The sequence below is a fragment of the Pseudophryne corroboree genome, chromosome 6, assembly GCF_028390025.1.
Source record: "Pseudophryne corroboree isolate aPseCor3 chromosome 6, aPseCor3.hap2, whole genome shotgun sequence".
Classification (NCBI taxonomy): domain Eukaryota; kingdom Metazoa; phylum Chordata; class Amphibia; order Anura; family Myobatrachidae; genus Pseudophryne; species Pseudophryne corroboree.
In genome coordinates, this window is record NC_086449.1 from 203701089 (window position 1) to 203716954 (window position 15866).

The following is a 15866-nucleotide window of genomic DNA, read 5'->3' on the forward strand; positions in this document are numbered from 1 at the left end:
CTCCGGGGTTGGGGAGCGGTGACCCAAGGGGCCCAGTTCCAAGGGTTATGGTCAGTTCAGGAATCGGCTTTACCGATGAACCTCCTGGAACTCTGGGCAGTTTACAATGCTCTTTTACAAGCCTCCCATCGGATCAACAGATCCAGGTTCAATCGGACAACGCCATGGCGGTGGCGTACATAAACCGACAAGGGGGAACAGGAAGCAGAGCAGTGATGCGAGAGGTGTCAAAAATCCTCCTCTGGGCGGAGGCCAATGCACAGGCCATCTCAGCCGTATTCATTCCAGGAGTGGACAACTGGGAAGCAGACTTCCTCAGCAGGCACGACCTCCATCCGGGGGAATGGGGCCTACATCCCCAGGTGTTTCAGCAGTTAATTCACCGGTGGGCGCTGTCCGCAGATAAATCTGATGGCTTCTCGTCTCAACAAGAAGCTATGCCGTTACTGTTCCAGAACAAGGGATCCGCAGGCTGTAGCAGTGAACGCGCTGACGACACTGTGGACGTACCAGTTTGTGTGCCTGTTCCCTCCTCTACCGCTGATCCCAAGGGTGCTAAAAAGGCTAAGAAGGGATAGTGTTCTGGCAATTATAATTGCCCCGGATTGGCCTCGACGGGCGTGGTACTCGGATTTTCTGGCCATGGCTCTGGAGGAGCCCTGGCCTCTGCCACTCCAAGACGATCATCTTCAGCAAGGTCCGTTCGTCTATCCAGACTTACAGCAGCATTTGACGGCATGGAAGTTGAGAGGGAGATTTTAGCAAGAAAAGGTCTTCCCTCCTGGGGTATTTCCACCATAGTCCAGGCCAGGAAGATGGTTACATCAAAACAAACATTATCATCGTATCTGGAAAAAGTATGTTTCCTGGTGTAGAAGTAGGAATGTTTCTTCCGTGGAATTTAGAATTGTCCGTTTTCTACTTTTCCTGCAAATGGCAGTGGATATGGGCCAACGTTTAGGCTCCATCAAAGTCCAGATTGCGTCGCTCTCTATTTTCTTCTTCCAGAAACAACTTGTTGCCCTACAGGGTGTTCTGCATATGCAACCGCCCTTTGTACCTCCCACGGCTCCGTGGGACCTCCAATGTGGTTCTGTCCTTTCTCCAATTGGATTGGTTTGAACCCTTACATAGGGTGGAGTTAAAAAAAATTCCCACCAGGAAGACTGATGTTTTTGGCTTTGGCGTCTGCCAGACGTGTCTCTGAATTAGGGGCCTTATCCTGTAAGAGCCCTCATTTGATTTTTCATGCAGACAGGGCGGAACTTAGGACCCGTCCTCCGTTTTTGCCTAAAGTGGTGTCAGCTTTTCATGTGAATCAGCCTATTGTGGTTCCGGTGTTGTCTGACGCTTCTGTTGGTCCTGAATCCTTGGATGTGTCAGGGCTCTGAAGATTTGTCAAAAGGACGGCACATCATCGGAAATCTGACTCGCTATTTGTCCTCTGATGCCACCAAGATTGCTTAGAAGCTGGCTGACCAATCTATTGCTCGTTGGCTCCAGTTGACCATTCAACATGCCTATGTTTTGGCGGCTCTGCCTTTGCCGACGACTATTCAGGCTGACTCTGAGGTCGGTGGGCTCTTCCTGGGCGGCTGACCCGGGGAGTATCGGCCCTACAGTTGTGCCGAGCTGCGACTTGGTCTTGTTCGAACACGTTTGGTAAGGTCTGTCGGTTCGATGACTAGGATGACCTTCAGTTTGGTCAGGCGGTTTTACAGGTGTCTCAGCACTCTCCCACCCGTTTGGGAGCTTTGGGACTTCCCCATGGTACTAAAGTACAAGACCCCAGTATACACTAGGACAGTGGTAGCCAACCCTGGTCCTCAATAGCTACCAACAGTTCACATTTTACAGCTCACCTGGCAGGTGCACATGTGCAGTTATTACTGTCACATTTTAAAAGATCCACAGGTGGACTTTGTGAGGAGACCTGGAAAACGTGCACTGTTGGTAGCTCTCGAGGACCAGGGTTGGCTACCCCTGCACTAGGACGTAAGAGAAAATAGGAATTTGATACCTACCGGTAATTCCTTTTCTCCTAGTTCGTAGTGGATACTGGGTGCCCGCCTCAGTGCTTCGTTCCTACTTACCTGTGTAAGTATTTGGTTGGACTCGCGCTGTGGTCCCGTTATGTTGTTGAGATAGCCGTGCTATCCGGGTTAGGTTGGTGTTGCTACCCTCTGTTCTGGTTAGCGCCCTCCTTACGTTCATGGTTGTGTGTTGCCTCACCGCAGTTGTATTCTTCTCTCATGGTATGTCCGTCTCCACGGGCACAGTTTTCCTAGACTGAGTCTGGTAGGAGAGGCATAGAGGGGAGGAGCCAGCACACACATACACACACTAAAAGTTTTAAAGTTCCAGGCTCCAGTGGACCCGATCTATAACCCATGGTAGTAAAGTACAAGACCCCAGTATCCACTACGGACTAGGAAAAAAGGAATTACCGTTGGGTATCAAATTCCTATTTTTAACTGTGGCTTAATTACTTGCGTCTTCTAATTTCACTGTTTCTTCTTGTTTTTCAGTTTATTAAGAAATCCAGTCATTAACAAGCGGCATTACAGACTGTATGTGGCTTACAAAATACCACAGGTCCGAGTGCTTGACTTCCAGAAGGTCCGAATGACCGTAAGTAGTGTGTGAGAGAGAGAAGTCTGTCTGACCTGCATGAAGTGGAATACTTCTTCAAAGTTGGCCTGTTTGGTAATTGGTGGATATAATGTTTAGGCAGATGGGTGTGGATGATCTAGCCTTGCAAATACTGCCGGTGGCTCTGGTATGCCAATTTTGGTGTGTTCTGTGTGCATTGTGCGCACACAGCTGAATGTATCTTGGCATCTCAATCTTCATTTCAACATCTCTTCTGATTATGAAGCCTTTGTGTGTGGATATGTTCCCACATTATGTGCAGCTTATTTCTTGCATAGCTGCTGAGGTTGGATTTGTCAGGGAGCCTGGAATAGTTATTTGGTATAAAGTGGCAGTGACCCTGACTTGGTGATAGATTCAGTATAATCTTCGTATGGTCCTCCTTGCAGGCCTCTTATTTTCATTTTTATATAATTAATAAGACTGCTGAGCAGTTAATCCCCAGTGTTCCATTTGCTCTTGCTGATTCTTAATTAACCCTATGTATGGTATCGCTTCAGGAGCGAGAGGAAGCAGCGAGTATGTTCAAGGGCAAGCGGGGTGCACAGCTTGCAAAGGATATTGCCAAGAGATCAAAAACGTAAGATACGAATTTCTCTTTGAAATGTGAAAGTTTCCTTCACAAGCACCTTTCACGTGAACCAGACATATACTTTGTAACAGAACTGTAGATAATGTCATATTACGTGGGTAACGCTGCCACCAGTAACAACTGTAGTACCATGTTTGTCCTCCATTACCCAAATGGAGGTAAGTCGGTCAGTACTAACCCCCCTGCCACCCCCGTCACTAAATCAGTTGCTTTATATAAAATGTACCCCAATTATTTTGTTACTTTTGTTTTTTGAACAAAGTTCTGTGCAGACAAATTAATTTTAGACTTCATAACAAGGTGCTTCTGAAGATGCTTTCTTTATGTATCAGTTGTTAACGAAGATAAGATACTACACTGGGTTTTTAAATCTTTCATTGTGTTACCTTTGAAAGATTAGCGAAGCGAATACGGTTTGAGTTGCTGAGTGTTGAACCCGGTCCCTTATCACTTCTTTCTAGGTTCACACCTGGTGCAGGCTTACCTACAGAAAAGAAGAAGGCTGGCCTCTCACCCGCTGATGTTGAGGCTATCAAGGTATGTTCCTCAGATGGGTAGTGGAGTATGCTAAGGCAGTCTGACACCTTTTTAGTGATCTGAGGTTGATTAAGGACAGAACCTTAGGTTATTGGTCCATTTCAATGCAAGTCGCTTTTTCGGAAAGAAAAAAAAAGTTTGCAGTACGTTTCGGTATATATTTACTAAGTTTGCAAATTTTTAGAAGTAGAGATGTTGCCCATAGCAACCAATGAGATGCTAACTATTAACTTCTAGAAGGTTCTAGATAAATGTCAAGTAGAATCTGGTTGCTGTGGGCAACATCTCCGCTTCTAAAAACCTGTAGTCTCTAATACATGTCACTGTGTTGAAGCTTCTGAAGGAAATTAGGTGTCTATAATGTTTTAAAACGAATTCACTGTTTAAATAAAGAGTGCTTATGTAAGGTACTGCTTTAATTCTTGCCACTAAAAAGTTGTGCCATTGAAATCCACATTATCCTTAAGATATGTCGGGACCCAGGCATGCAGTATTGTAGTGATCACTATGTGTTGTGTGATGGTTGTGCCTTTTGCAGAATGCCATTGCCAGTGCTACTACCCTGGCGGAAGTAGAGCGGCTCAAAGGCCTGCTGCAGTCTGGGATGATTCCTGGGAAAGAACAGCCTCCTGGTAAGAACTTTTTATGTTTTTTTATTTAACCTATTAACTACCTTTATACAACAAACATGGATACAATAAAACCCAATCAGAAGTGGGATTGGCGAGGAATAGCACTTTACAGGTTCATTGATGTTTGGATATGGGGAGTCATATCTCCAGTCTCTCAGGGTGATGGTCTTCACTGTATGCACAAAGTGTCTCCATTAATCATTGTAACCACAGCCATTGTTGGAGCTGCTAACAAGATGAGATTTAGTTTGAGAGATCATGGACACAGTCAGGTGAGAAAGGGTCAGTGGGGCATGGCCACTAGATTCTGATCTAGTGATGTCTTGGCAGCTTGTTTAAATATGGCGGCTGTGTCCTTATGAGTGCAGATAGCCTAAATTGTGGTGTGGGATCTAGCCTACGTACTTGGAAATTTCCAGATAGAGTTTGTGCCCCTATGTACTGTAACTTGTAGTTGTGTTACTAAATGACCATGAATAATTACTTGTATCTGCATGTAAACCCTCAAGCATTGCCGCCTCATTACCTTGTGTAGCAGAGTTCCTCACAGTGACTGGGAGGTAACCTTCAGTGATCATGTATGAAGGGCATGACCTTCCTAATGTCCAGTGATACTTTGTCAGGATAACAGATTTTAGTCTTCTAAACAAAGTTGTGGCAGGCGAGCATCATCTTGTATAAGAGGAATACAATAAGATGTAGCTTTCTATACACCCACCTGCCAATGCCAAGATGCATTTGTGATATTCCTAAATCAAAGTACTCACATTGAACATTGGTCACTACCAACATTTCTCTACATCTCCCTCTGCCTCGATTCAACGTTTTCCTTCCAACATTGAATACATGGGTTTTGTCATTGCCCAAATAAGGGGCAAACATGGACCATTACCATTTTTATTGATGTTTATTAATAGATTCAACATGTAGTAATTTAGTATACTGTACATTGCATTAAGTGCTTTTTGTTCCCAATCCACAGGAACGGAAGTGTTCATTTCAGAGGAAGCAGATGAGGAGATGGAGGAAGACATGGTTGTAAATGGGTCCTGAGTGTTTGCCTTTTTAAATGTTTATTTACAAAACTTTGTTTTACTGTAAATGTTCTTCTGTAAATTTAACTCCAATAAACAATTTCTGTATTTCTATCTGAATTCATAACAGAATGTTAGTGTGTGGTGCAGGAATCACACAGGCTTTATAGAGTGAGTAATTGCGGATTCCCATTGATCATTATGTTCTCTTGCGGTGAGAACACAATTGGCTGCAGGACCTGGTAATGGTATGGGGTCATTGGATTCATTCTTCCACTGAGGTCTGTTTTCACTTGATAAAAATGTTTGGGAGTCTCTATGCAAGAACTAACAATAACGCACAAATTAATATTGTTCTCCATTATTTGGTACTGTTATCTGCAATAAAAAAAACATACCACCATTGTTTCCACCTACAAAAATAATCTGTTGCAAAAAGTACCCCACAACAGGGTTCTACTTACAAATGCTAGAAATTGTCACTGCAGCCAATTTCACACTATCAACTAATCCTAGAAAACTGCTGCAGATGCAAATTGGCATAGAAAGAAGATACAATAAAAAAAAAAATAGTTGTGCTAGAGCACGGGTTCTCGACTCCAGACCTCAAGTACAACCAACAGGTCATGTTTTTTGTGTGCTTTTAATCAGGTGAGTTAATCAATTTTGCTTAGTCAGTAACACCTTTCACACCACATTCTCGAGTCACTGAACACTGGTTTCAAGTCATGTTGCAGTGGCTTGTAACCTATTCACATTTGAAAAAAAGAGGAAAAGCAGATCAACTTTTAATAGCAGCACTCATTCCCAAAATTATTTTTTTAATAACAAATGATTTATTCAGATATTTTATTAATAGTGTTAATTAAGAAAAAGATTCTCAATACCCACATGTGATATAGGTGCCTTTATTATTACCACATATGATGTATTATATGTCCCCTTTAATTTAAAGGGGACAACTGAGTGAAATATTAAAACAATAGAGACAGAATAACGTGTAAGAAAAAATAAATTAAATTTGTGTATAAAGATGTGTTTAAAAGAAAGTGCTAGTACGCTGTCTTGATTTCTAAATCAATAAATACCTGTGATTCAAAAAAAATAATTGTTATTTAGTTTGATTTATTGAAACCACCACCGACTCTTTCTAGCCAGTGATGTTTATACAGGGTTACAGAATGCATCAGTGTTGTAACATTTCTGATGAATTCTCAATTTTATTGATCACAATGCAACATTTGTTGCTATATAGTGAAGTAAAGAGAATGTTCGGAAAAACACTGCAAATATCCGGATGATAGTTTATCTGTCTGTTATAAACATGAGGTTATTATTGCCTCCAATAATACCGGTATACGGTTACACGCTGACAAGTTGTTCTTGGGTATTTGGTATTATAAATTACCCATATTGGAATGTGTGCTCGCTAGCCACTACTCCTTACTTGATATCCTGCTATTATAGCAATGTACTTAGTGAGACTTGCACACAGTACTAGCTCAAAAATGAATCTGCTTAAACACCTATTCATTAGGTTATATAGGAAGGAAACAAGGGATTTATATATGCATTTTGATACTATTGCTGATAATGCTGTCTAGAATAAACAGCTAATCCTAACACATATAATTGAATAAGGCCACAATCACTGTTTGTTATTATCCCAGTGATGTGTGCTGACAAAAAATTATGCCAAAGTATTCAAAGGTGTTAGTGGTTTGTTGAGATCTCTCATATATGGATGTAACAATTCAAGCCTCTGTTGCTGTCTGAATATCTGGCTGGTATTGCCATGCAGCACAGTAAAGTCTATTACAAACAAGCTCAATTTATTCACAACCTCAAATAGCTTTTCCTTCCTCATAAGAGATCCATCATATACCATATGTCTCTCATATACATGATGTCTCGCAGGTAGCTAGTACTGGGAGGAAACCCTCCTGTCTCCTATGTACACTATGCCGGCATGTACCGTTTAATCTAAAAAGTAACCCTTACTGATGATTTGGTATACACAGGTTAATAATACATAATGATTATAATACTTTGCTGTGCGCTGTCAGTATTATAATCATTATGTATTATTAACCTGTGTATACCAAATCATCAGTAAGGGTTACTTTTTAGATTAAACGGTACATGCCGGCATAGTGTACATAGGAGACAGGAGGGTTTCCTCCCAGTACTAGCTACCTGCGAGACATCATGTATATGAGAGACATATGGTATATGATGGATCTCTTATGAGGAAGGAAAAGCTATTTGAGGTTGTGAATAAATTGAGCTTGTTTGTAATAGACTTTACTGTGCTGCATGGCAATACCAGCCAGATATTCAGACAGCAACAGAGGCTTGAATTGTTACATCCATATATGAGAGATCTCAACAAACCACTAACACCTTTGAATACTTTGGCATAATTTTTTGTCAGCACACATCACTGGGATAATAACAAACAGTGATTGTGGCCTCATTCAATTATATGTGTTAGGATTAGCTGTTTATTCTAGACCGCATTATCAGCAATAGTATCAAAATGCATATATAAATCCCTTGTTTCCTTCCTATATAACCTAATGAATAGGTGTTTAAGCAGATTCATTTTTGAGCTAGTACTGTGTGCAAGTCTCACTGAGTACATTGCTATAATAGCAGGATATCAAGTAAGGAGTAGTGGCTAGCGAGCACACATTCCAATATGGGTAATTTATAATACCAAATACCCAAAAACAACTTGTCAGCGTGTAACCGTATACCGGTATTATTGGAGGCAATAATAACCTCATGTTTATAACAGACAGATAAACTATCATCCGGATATTTGCAGTGTTTTTCCGAACATTCTCTTTACTTCACTATATAGCAACAAATGTTGCATTGTGATCTATAAAATTGAGAATTCTTCAGAAATGTTACAACACTGATACATTCTGTAACCCTGTATAAACATCACTGGCTAGAAAGAGTCGGTGGTGGTTTCAATAAATCAAACAAACTAAATAACAAAAAATTTTTTTGAATCACAGGTATTTATTGATTTAGAAATCAAGACAGCGTACTAGCACTTTCTTTTAAACACATCTTTATACACATAAATGTAATTTACTTTTTCTTACACGTTATTCTGTCTCTATTGTTTTAATATTTCACTCAGTTGTCCCCTTTAAATTAAAGGGGACATATAATACATCATATGTGGTAATAATAAAGGCACCTATATCACATGTGAGTATTGAGAATCTTTTTCGTAATTGACACTATTAATAAAATATCTGAATAAATCATATTTGTAATCAAAAAATAATTTGGGGAATGAGTGCTGCTATTAAAAGTTGATCTGCTTTTCCTCTTTTCTTCAAATCTGTATATTTAGATCAACAAGCAGCACCACTTTAATACAATTGTGTTGAAATATTTGTTTGGTCAGCACAATACGTGATATCATAAATATTCCCTACAAAGGATCATTTATCTATAAATCTGGTGCGGGAGTCTCTCTAACTTGAAACTCATTGTAACCTATTCACACCGCTGGCTGGAACTGGGATATTGCCGAGGCTTCTGTCTCTGGCTTAGAGATGATATCCTCTCCATGCACCTGGAATGCGCGACTCCCTATCGGGGAATATCCAGTGTAGCTACCTGGGTTGGATTTCTGGGTTAACCCTTTAGCACCGAGCTGCGGCCCAGGTTAGCTCTGCTATAACCCTGGTTTTTTCTGAGGTGTGAAAGGGGTATAATTATCCCACTGGGTTCCACAGACAGGAATTCTCAAATCATAACCTCTTGGGAAAAAGACCAGTAATCTAAAAAACATAACAATGACCTGTAGAATTCATCTACTCTGTTAAATGCAGTTTCTCTTATGTCCTAGAGGATACTGGGGTCCATTTAGTACCATGGGGTATAAACTGGTCCACTAGGAGCCATGGGCACTTTAGTAATTTGATAGTGTGTGCTGGCTCCTCCCTCTATGCCCCTCCTACCAGACTCAGTTTAGAAAATGTGTCCGGAGGAGCTGGTAACGCTGAAGGAAGCTTCTGAAGAGTTTTCTGCATTTATTTTTTAAGTTTGTTGTTTTCAGGCAGGACTGGATGGCACCAGCCTGCTTGCTTCGTGGGAGTTGGGGGGGGGGGGGGGGGGGGAACGGCCCAACCCAACCCAACCTAACCTAACCTTTTGAAGAGTTAAGCGGGAAGATTGCGTGCCATTGAAGGGGCCGGGCTTCCCTATGAGAGGATCCATCAGCTCACCAGCGCCATTTTTCCTCTGCAGTGGACACAGATGCTGACAGGATAGGAACGCGCAGCTCCTCCAGTGTGACTCCAGATTACCTCAGTGGTACCAGGGGGTCATAGCAGGGAGGATAGCGACTATTAGTGTACTAAGTCCCCTATCAGGGTACTTAGTCTGTGCCCCGGCTAAGCTTGGCATTAGCGATAAGGGCGCGGTGGGGGCTGGCTCCAAACAACTGTCTCCCTGAAGGGCTCTTTGTGTGTTAATTGTGCTTAACCTTTTCTTGTGTATGGGTGCTGTCACATTTACATTGTCAGGCAAAGAGTTTCTTGTACAGTGGAGTGTTCCTCTTCACAAGGGGGCTCACTACTGGGTACTCGGGGTTCACAGGCTAGCGGGGCTGAACCGGAATAGGTTAATTCCATTAAGGGAATGATCTCCACTCTTTCTACAAAATTGTCCCGCAATGAGAAAGAAACGCAATACTTACAACAGACTCTGGATTAGTTTATGAACAGAGACTGTCCCCAAGACGGCGTCTCAATCCCCTCCCATTTGTCCGCAAAAGTGATCTCTAGCCCATATCCTGCAGTCTGACGCTGACAGGTCAGACATGGAGGAGGGGGAGGTGGACTCAGAGGGGGGGAAGGGATGCAGCTCTGTCACAGGGAATAGATGCTATCAGAGAGGTTCTGCATGTTTCTGCTAAGGTGTCAAAGGAGTGTGAGGAATCTTATTTTAATGTAAAAAATAAGTTCTCAGTCACTTTTCCTGCGTCAAAGGAATTGAATACCCTGTTTGAAGAACCATAGGTTAATCCTGATAAGAAATTGCAGATCCCTAAAAGTTGCTCTCATCTTTCCCTTTTCCTCTGGAGGATAGGGAAAATGCATCCACTATCTGTGGATCAGTCTCTAGGCTGTCATGTAAACTTGTATTGCCTGTTCCTGGTGCAACCTCCCTGAAACACACGGCTGATTGTAAAATTGAGACTACACTCAAATCATTGAATACAGCTGCTGGGGTGGCCCAAAGACCCACTATTGCATGTGCGTGGATCACTAAAGCCATTGCTAAATGGTCAGGTAACCTCATTGAGGGGTTAGATTCCTTATCTAGGGCGGATGTTGTATTACTCCTGCTGCATATACAGGACTCTGCGAACTTTATGGTGGAAGCCATAAAGGAAATAGGCGTGCTTAACGCACGCCCCACCGCTATGGCGGTTTTGGCACGCAGGGGCTTGTGGCTACGCAAGTGGACTGCTGACGTGGATTCCAAGAAAGGCGTGGAAGGTACCATTCACAGGAGAGGCCTTGGTCAGAGATGAATTAGACAAATGGATCTCCACAGCTACTGCGGGTAAGTCTACGGATCTTCCTTCCGCAGCCCCTCCAACCAAGAAGACTTATTCAGCTTCTAAGTTAGTCTTTTCGGACGGCCAAGGTTAAGGACAAATCCAGAGGTGCTTCTATGTCCTCCAGCGGCGCAAGAGGTAAACCACGCAAACCAGCAACAGCAGGTGCTCAGGAACAGAGCTCAGGCTCTGCTTCCTCAAAGCCTTCAGCATGATGATGGACCGCAATGCCCCGAAGGCTGTCAGGTGGGAGCACGCCTACAGTTCTTCAGTCAAATTTGGTCAAATTCGTGACAGGATCACTGGGCTACAGACTGGAGTTCCAAGAGCTCCCAACTCACAGATTCTTCAAATCAGGCTTGCCAGTTTCACGAGAGGCAAGTATAACTTTACAGCATGCCATCCAAAAACTGGTACAGACTCACGTCATTGTTCCAGTTCCACCTTATCAGCTAAACAAGGGGTACTATTACAACTTGTTTGTAGTACCGCCTCATCAGGCTTATTCACAGTTTGCCCTGCAGGACTGGCACTACCAGTTCCAGGCCCTGCCATTTGGCCTCTCCATGGCACCGAGGGTGGTTCACGAAGGAGATGGCAGAGTTGTTTGTACTCCGCAAACAGGGAGTGGACATAATTCCGTACCTGGACGATCTCCTAATAAAAGCACCATCCATTGGAAAGGTTGCTGGACAGCATTGTTCTCTCAACCAAGCTTCTCCAGGATCATGGGTAGATTCTCAACCTTCCGAAATCTCACCTAGAGCCAACACGTAGGCTCCCATTCCTGGGAATGATATTGGATACGGAGTCCCAGAAGGTGTTCCTTCCTTTGGAGAAGGCATTAGTAATCTAGTCGATGGTTTGGGATGTCCTGAAGCCAACCTGCATAATCGGTGGATCTATGCATTTGCTTTCTGTGACAAATGGTGGCCTCTTACAAGGCTCTTCAATATGGAAGGTTTCACACGACCCTTCCAGCTCGATCTGTTGGACAAATGGTCCGTATCGCATCTTGACATGCACCAGAGGACCCGTCTGTTGCCAAAAGCCAGGATCTCCCTTCAGTGGTGCCTACAGACTTCTCACCTCGTCTAGGGTCAGAGGTTCGGAATTCAGAACTGGATTCTGCTAACCACAGACGCAAGCCTCAGAGGTTGGGGAGCAGTCACTTGGGGGTGCAGTTTCAAGGAAGATGGTTTAGTCAGGAAGTCATCCATCCAGTCAACATTCTGGGGCTCAGGACCGTGTACAACACCCATCTGCAGGCCTCACATCTTCAAGATCGGGCCATTCAGGTCCAGTCGGACAATGTGACGGCAGTAACTTACATAAACAAACAGGGCACAACAAAAAGCAGAGCAGCAATGTCAGAGGTGTCAAGAATTCTCCTCTGGGCAGAGAGAAACGCTGTGGCGTTGTCAGCGGTCTTCATTCTGGGAGTAGACAACTGGGAAACGGATATCCTCCGCAGAGACGACTTGCACCCGGGGGAGTGGGGCCTTCACCCGGAGGTGTTCAGGTGCTTGACAAGTCGATGGGGTTATCCACAGATCGACATGATGGCCTCTCATCTCAACAAGAAGCTCAAGCTGTGTTGTTCCAGGTTGCGAGACCCACAGGCGGTGGCGGTAGACGCCCTGACGACTCCATGGGTCAGATGGTGTACATGTTTCCTCCACTTCCTCTGATCCCAAGAATTCTAAAGAGAAGAAAAAGGGAAAAGGTTCAAGCAATTCTAATTGCTCCAGACTGGCCAAGAAGGGCCTGGTACGCGGACTTTCTGGAGATGCTCCTCGAAGAGCCGTGGCCTCTACCTCTTCGTGAGGATCTTTTGCAACAGGCCTGTTCGTCTATCATGACTTACCGCAGCTACGTTTGACGGCATGGAAGTTGAACGGCTGATTCTAGCCAGGAGAGGGATCCCTAACAAGGTTATCCTGACTATGATCCAAGCCATGAAAGGGTTAATGTCCTAAGCATTACCATCATATTTTGGGGGGGAAATGTCTCTTGGTGTTAGGGCAGAAAATTTTCTACGGTGGAATTCCATCTAGGACGTTTCCTTTTTCTATAAGCAGGAGTGGATGTGGGCTTACATCTGGGCTCCATGAGTCCAGATTTCGGCCTTGTCCATTTTCTTTCAGAAACAATTGGCTTCTCTCCCTGAGGTCCAGACGTTCTTGAAAGGTGTTCTGCACATCCAACCTCCCCTTTGTGCCTCCTACGGCACCTTGGGATCTTGATGTGCTGTATTTCCTCCATTCGGACTGGTTTGAGCCGTTACAGGAGGTGGACGTGGACTTAAAATATCTTATGTGGAAGACCGTCACACTGTTGGCCTTGGCTTCAGCAAGACGTGTGTCGGAGCTGGGGGCTTTGTCTCACAAAAGTCCCTATTTCATTTTCCATGAGGACAGAGCTTAACTCAGAACTCGTCAGCAATTTCTTCCTAAGGTGGTGTCTGCGTTTCACATCAACCAACCTATTGTGGTTCCAGTTGTCACCGACACCTCTGCTACTTCAGTCTTTGGATGTTGTGAGGGCTTTGAAGGTGTATGTGAAAAGAAGAGCTTGTCATAGAAAGACGGACTCGCTGTTTGTTCTTTATGATCCCAATAATATTGGGAGTCCTGCTTCAAAGCAGACTATTGCACACTGGATCAGACTTACTATCCACCATGCTTATTCCACAGCAAGTTTGCCATGTCCAAGATCTGTACAGGCCCACTCTAGTAGGTCGGTGGGTTCTTCCTGGGCGGCTGCTCAGGGTGTCTCTGCTTTACAGCTCTGTCGAGCAGCTACTTGGACAAGTTCGAACACATTTGCGAAGTTCTACAAGTTCGATACTTTGACCAAACTGAAGGTCCTCAGAGGCCAATCAGTTCCGCAGGAACCTCAGCACTCTCCCACCTGGTTTGGGAGCTTTGGTACATCCCCATGGTATTAAATGGACCACAGTATCCTCCAGGACATAAGAGAAAATAGGATTTTAATTACCTACCGGTATATCCTTTTCTCGTAGTCCGTAGAGGATATTGGGCGGCCGCCCGTTGCTTCGTTCTTCCTGCAATGTTACTTGGTTAAGGTGTGTGTTCAGAATCTCATCACTATCCTTATCTATCCTTCTCTCGAAGTATGTCAGTCTCCTCGGCACAGTTTCCTAGACTGTCTGGTAGGAGGGGCATAGAGGGAGGAGCCAGCCCACACTATTAAACTCTTAAAGTGCCCATGGCTCCTAGTGGATCCATCTATACCCCATGGTACTAAATGGACCCCTGTATCATCTACGGACTACGAGAAAACGATTTACCAGTAGATAATTAAAATCCTGTTTTCTCCATCACTTATGTCTTTTTTTTTTTTTTTTTTTTTAAATCCATTCCTACAAAACAAAATTACGTTTTTGCTTGCAGGTGTCTATTCCAAACTTGCTGAGGATAATCTTTTGCACCATTGAAAATCCATCTATCTTGCCCCATAAATACATGTTCACAGACCAATTTTAATATCCAAGGGGAAATGGTTAATGCATGCAGTATTTGTAGATTGCTTAAGGAAAAAAGAAGTGATAATGCCACTGTATAGGTCATTTCATCTGGAATACTGTGTCCAGTTCTGGAGACCATATTTCCAGAAGGATATAAATACATTAGAGTGTGTACAAAGAAGGGCAACTAAAATGGTGCATGGCCTACATCACAAAACTAACCCGGAAAGGCTAAAAGATCTTAACATGTATAGTTTGGAGGAGAGAAGGGAAAGGGGGGACATAATAGAAACTTACAAATATATCAAGGGTCTTAACAAAGTTCAGGAGGGAAACATTCTTCAAAGGAAGAGAAGTATTAGAACTTGAGGGCATACACTGAGACTGGAGGGGGGTGGTTCAGAGGAAATTTAAGGAAAACTTATTTCACAGAAAGGGTAGTGGATAAGTGGAATAGCCTCCCATCAGAGGTGGTAGAGGCTAAGACTAGAGCAATTTAAACATGCTTGGGATAGGCATATGAATATCCATACAAAGAATTAAGGTTCAAAAAGGGTTGAGATTGCTTAAAGCAGGCATGTCCAAACTGCGGCCCTCCAGCTGTTGAAAAACTTCACATCCCAGCATTCCCTGACAGTTATGCTGTCAGAGAATGCTAAAGCTGTGTCAGGGCATGCTGGGATGTATAGTCTCTCAACAGCTGGAGGGCCGCAGTTTGGACATGCCTGGCTTAAAGGATTAAAAAAAAAAAAAAAAAAAAGGTCAGACTAGATGGGCCAAGTGGTTCTTATCTGCAGTCAAATTCTATTTTTCTATATCACTTTTTAAAAATACATATATTTTTTTTTTTTTACTTCATACTGAAGCGATGTGTCTCTAATTACGGGGGCAATTCAAACCTGATCGCTGGGCTGCGTTTTCGTACAGCCTGTGATCAGGTCTAAACTGCGCATGCGTGTGCATCGCAATGCGCAGGTGGGTTGCACAGGTACGAAGCGGATGGCTTTGTGCGAAGAATGCATTCGCACAGGCGATCGCAAGAAGATTGACAGGAAGAGGGTGTTTGTGGGTGGCAACTGACTGTTTTCAGGGAGTGGTTGGAAAAATGCAGGCGTGTCCAAGTGTTTGCAGGGAGGACTTCTGACGTCACTTCCGGTCCTGGACAGGTTGAAGTGATCGCAGCGGCTGAGTAAGTCCTGGTCTGTGCAGAGACTGCACAAGCTCTGTTTGTACAGCTCTACTACACATGCCTTCGCACATTTGCACAGCTAAAATATACTCCCTCAGTAGGCGGTGACTATCTGATCGCAGCAGTGCAAAAATCGCCTGCTAG

General features: G+C 43.6%; 1 protein-coding gene across 1 annotated transcript in view; it reads left to right on the forward strand.

Annotated features, from left to right (window-relative positions):
* The window catches only part of SNRPA1 (small nuclear ribonucleoprotein polypeptide A'), a 98439-nt gene extending 92878 nt beyond the window's left edge, over positions 1-5561 (forward strand). The window contains exons 5-9 of the mRNA XM_063925657.1: positions 2529-2631; positions 3153-3232; positions 3706-3781; positions 4320-4413; positions 5396-5561. Coding sequence (XP_063781727.1) covers positions 2529-2631; positions 3153-3232; positions 3706-3781; positions 4320-4413; positions 5396-5466 — 424 coding nt within the window. The 3' untranslated portion in view covers positions 5467-5561. The remainder of the gene's footprint in view (positions 1-2528; positions 2632-3152; positions 3233-3705; positions 3782-4319; positions 4414-5395) is intronic.
* The last annotated feature ends 10305 nt before the right edge of the window (positions 5562-15866 follow it).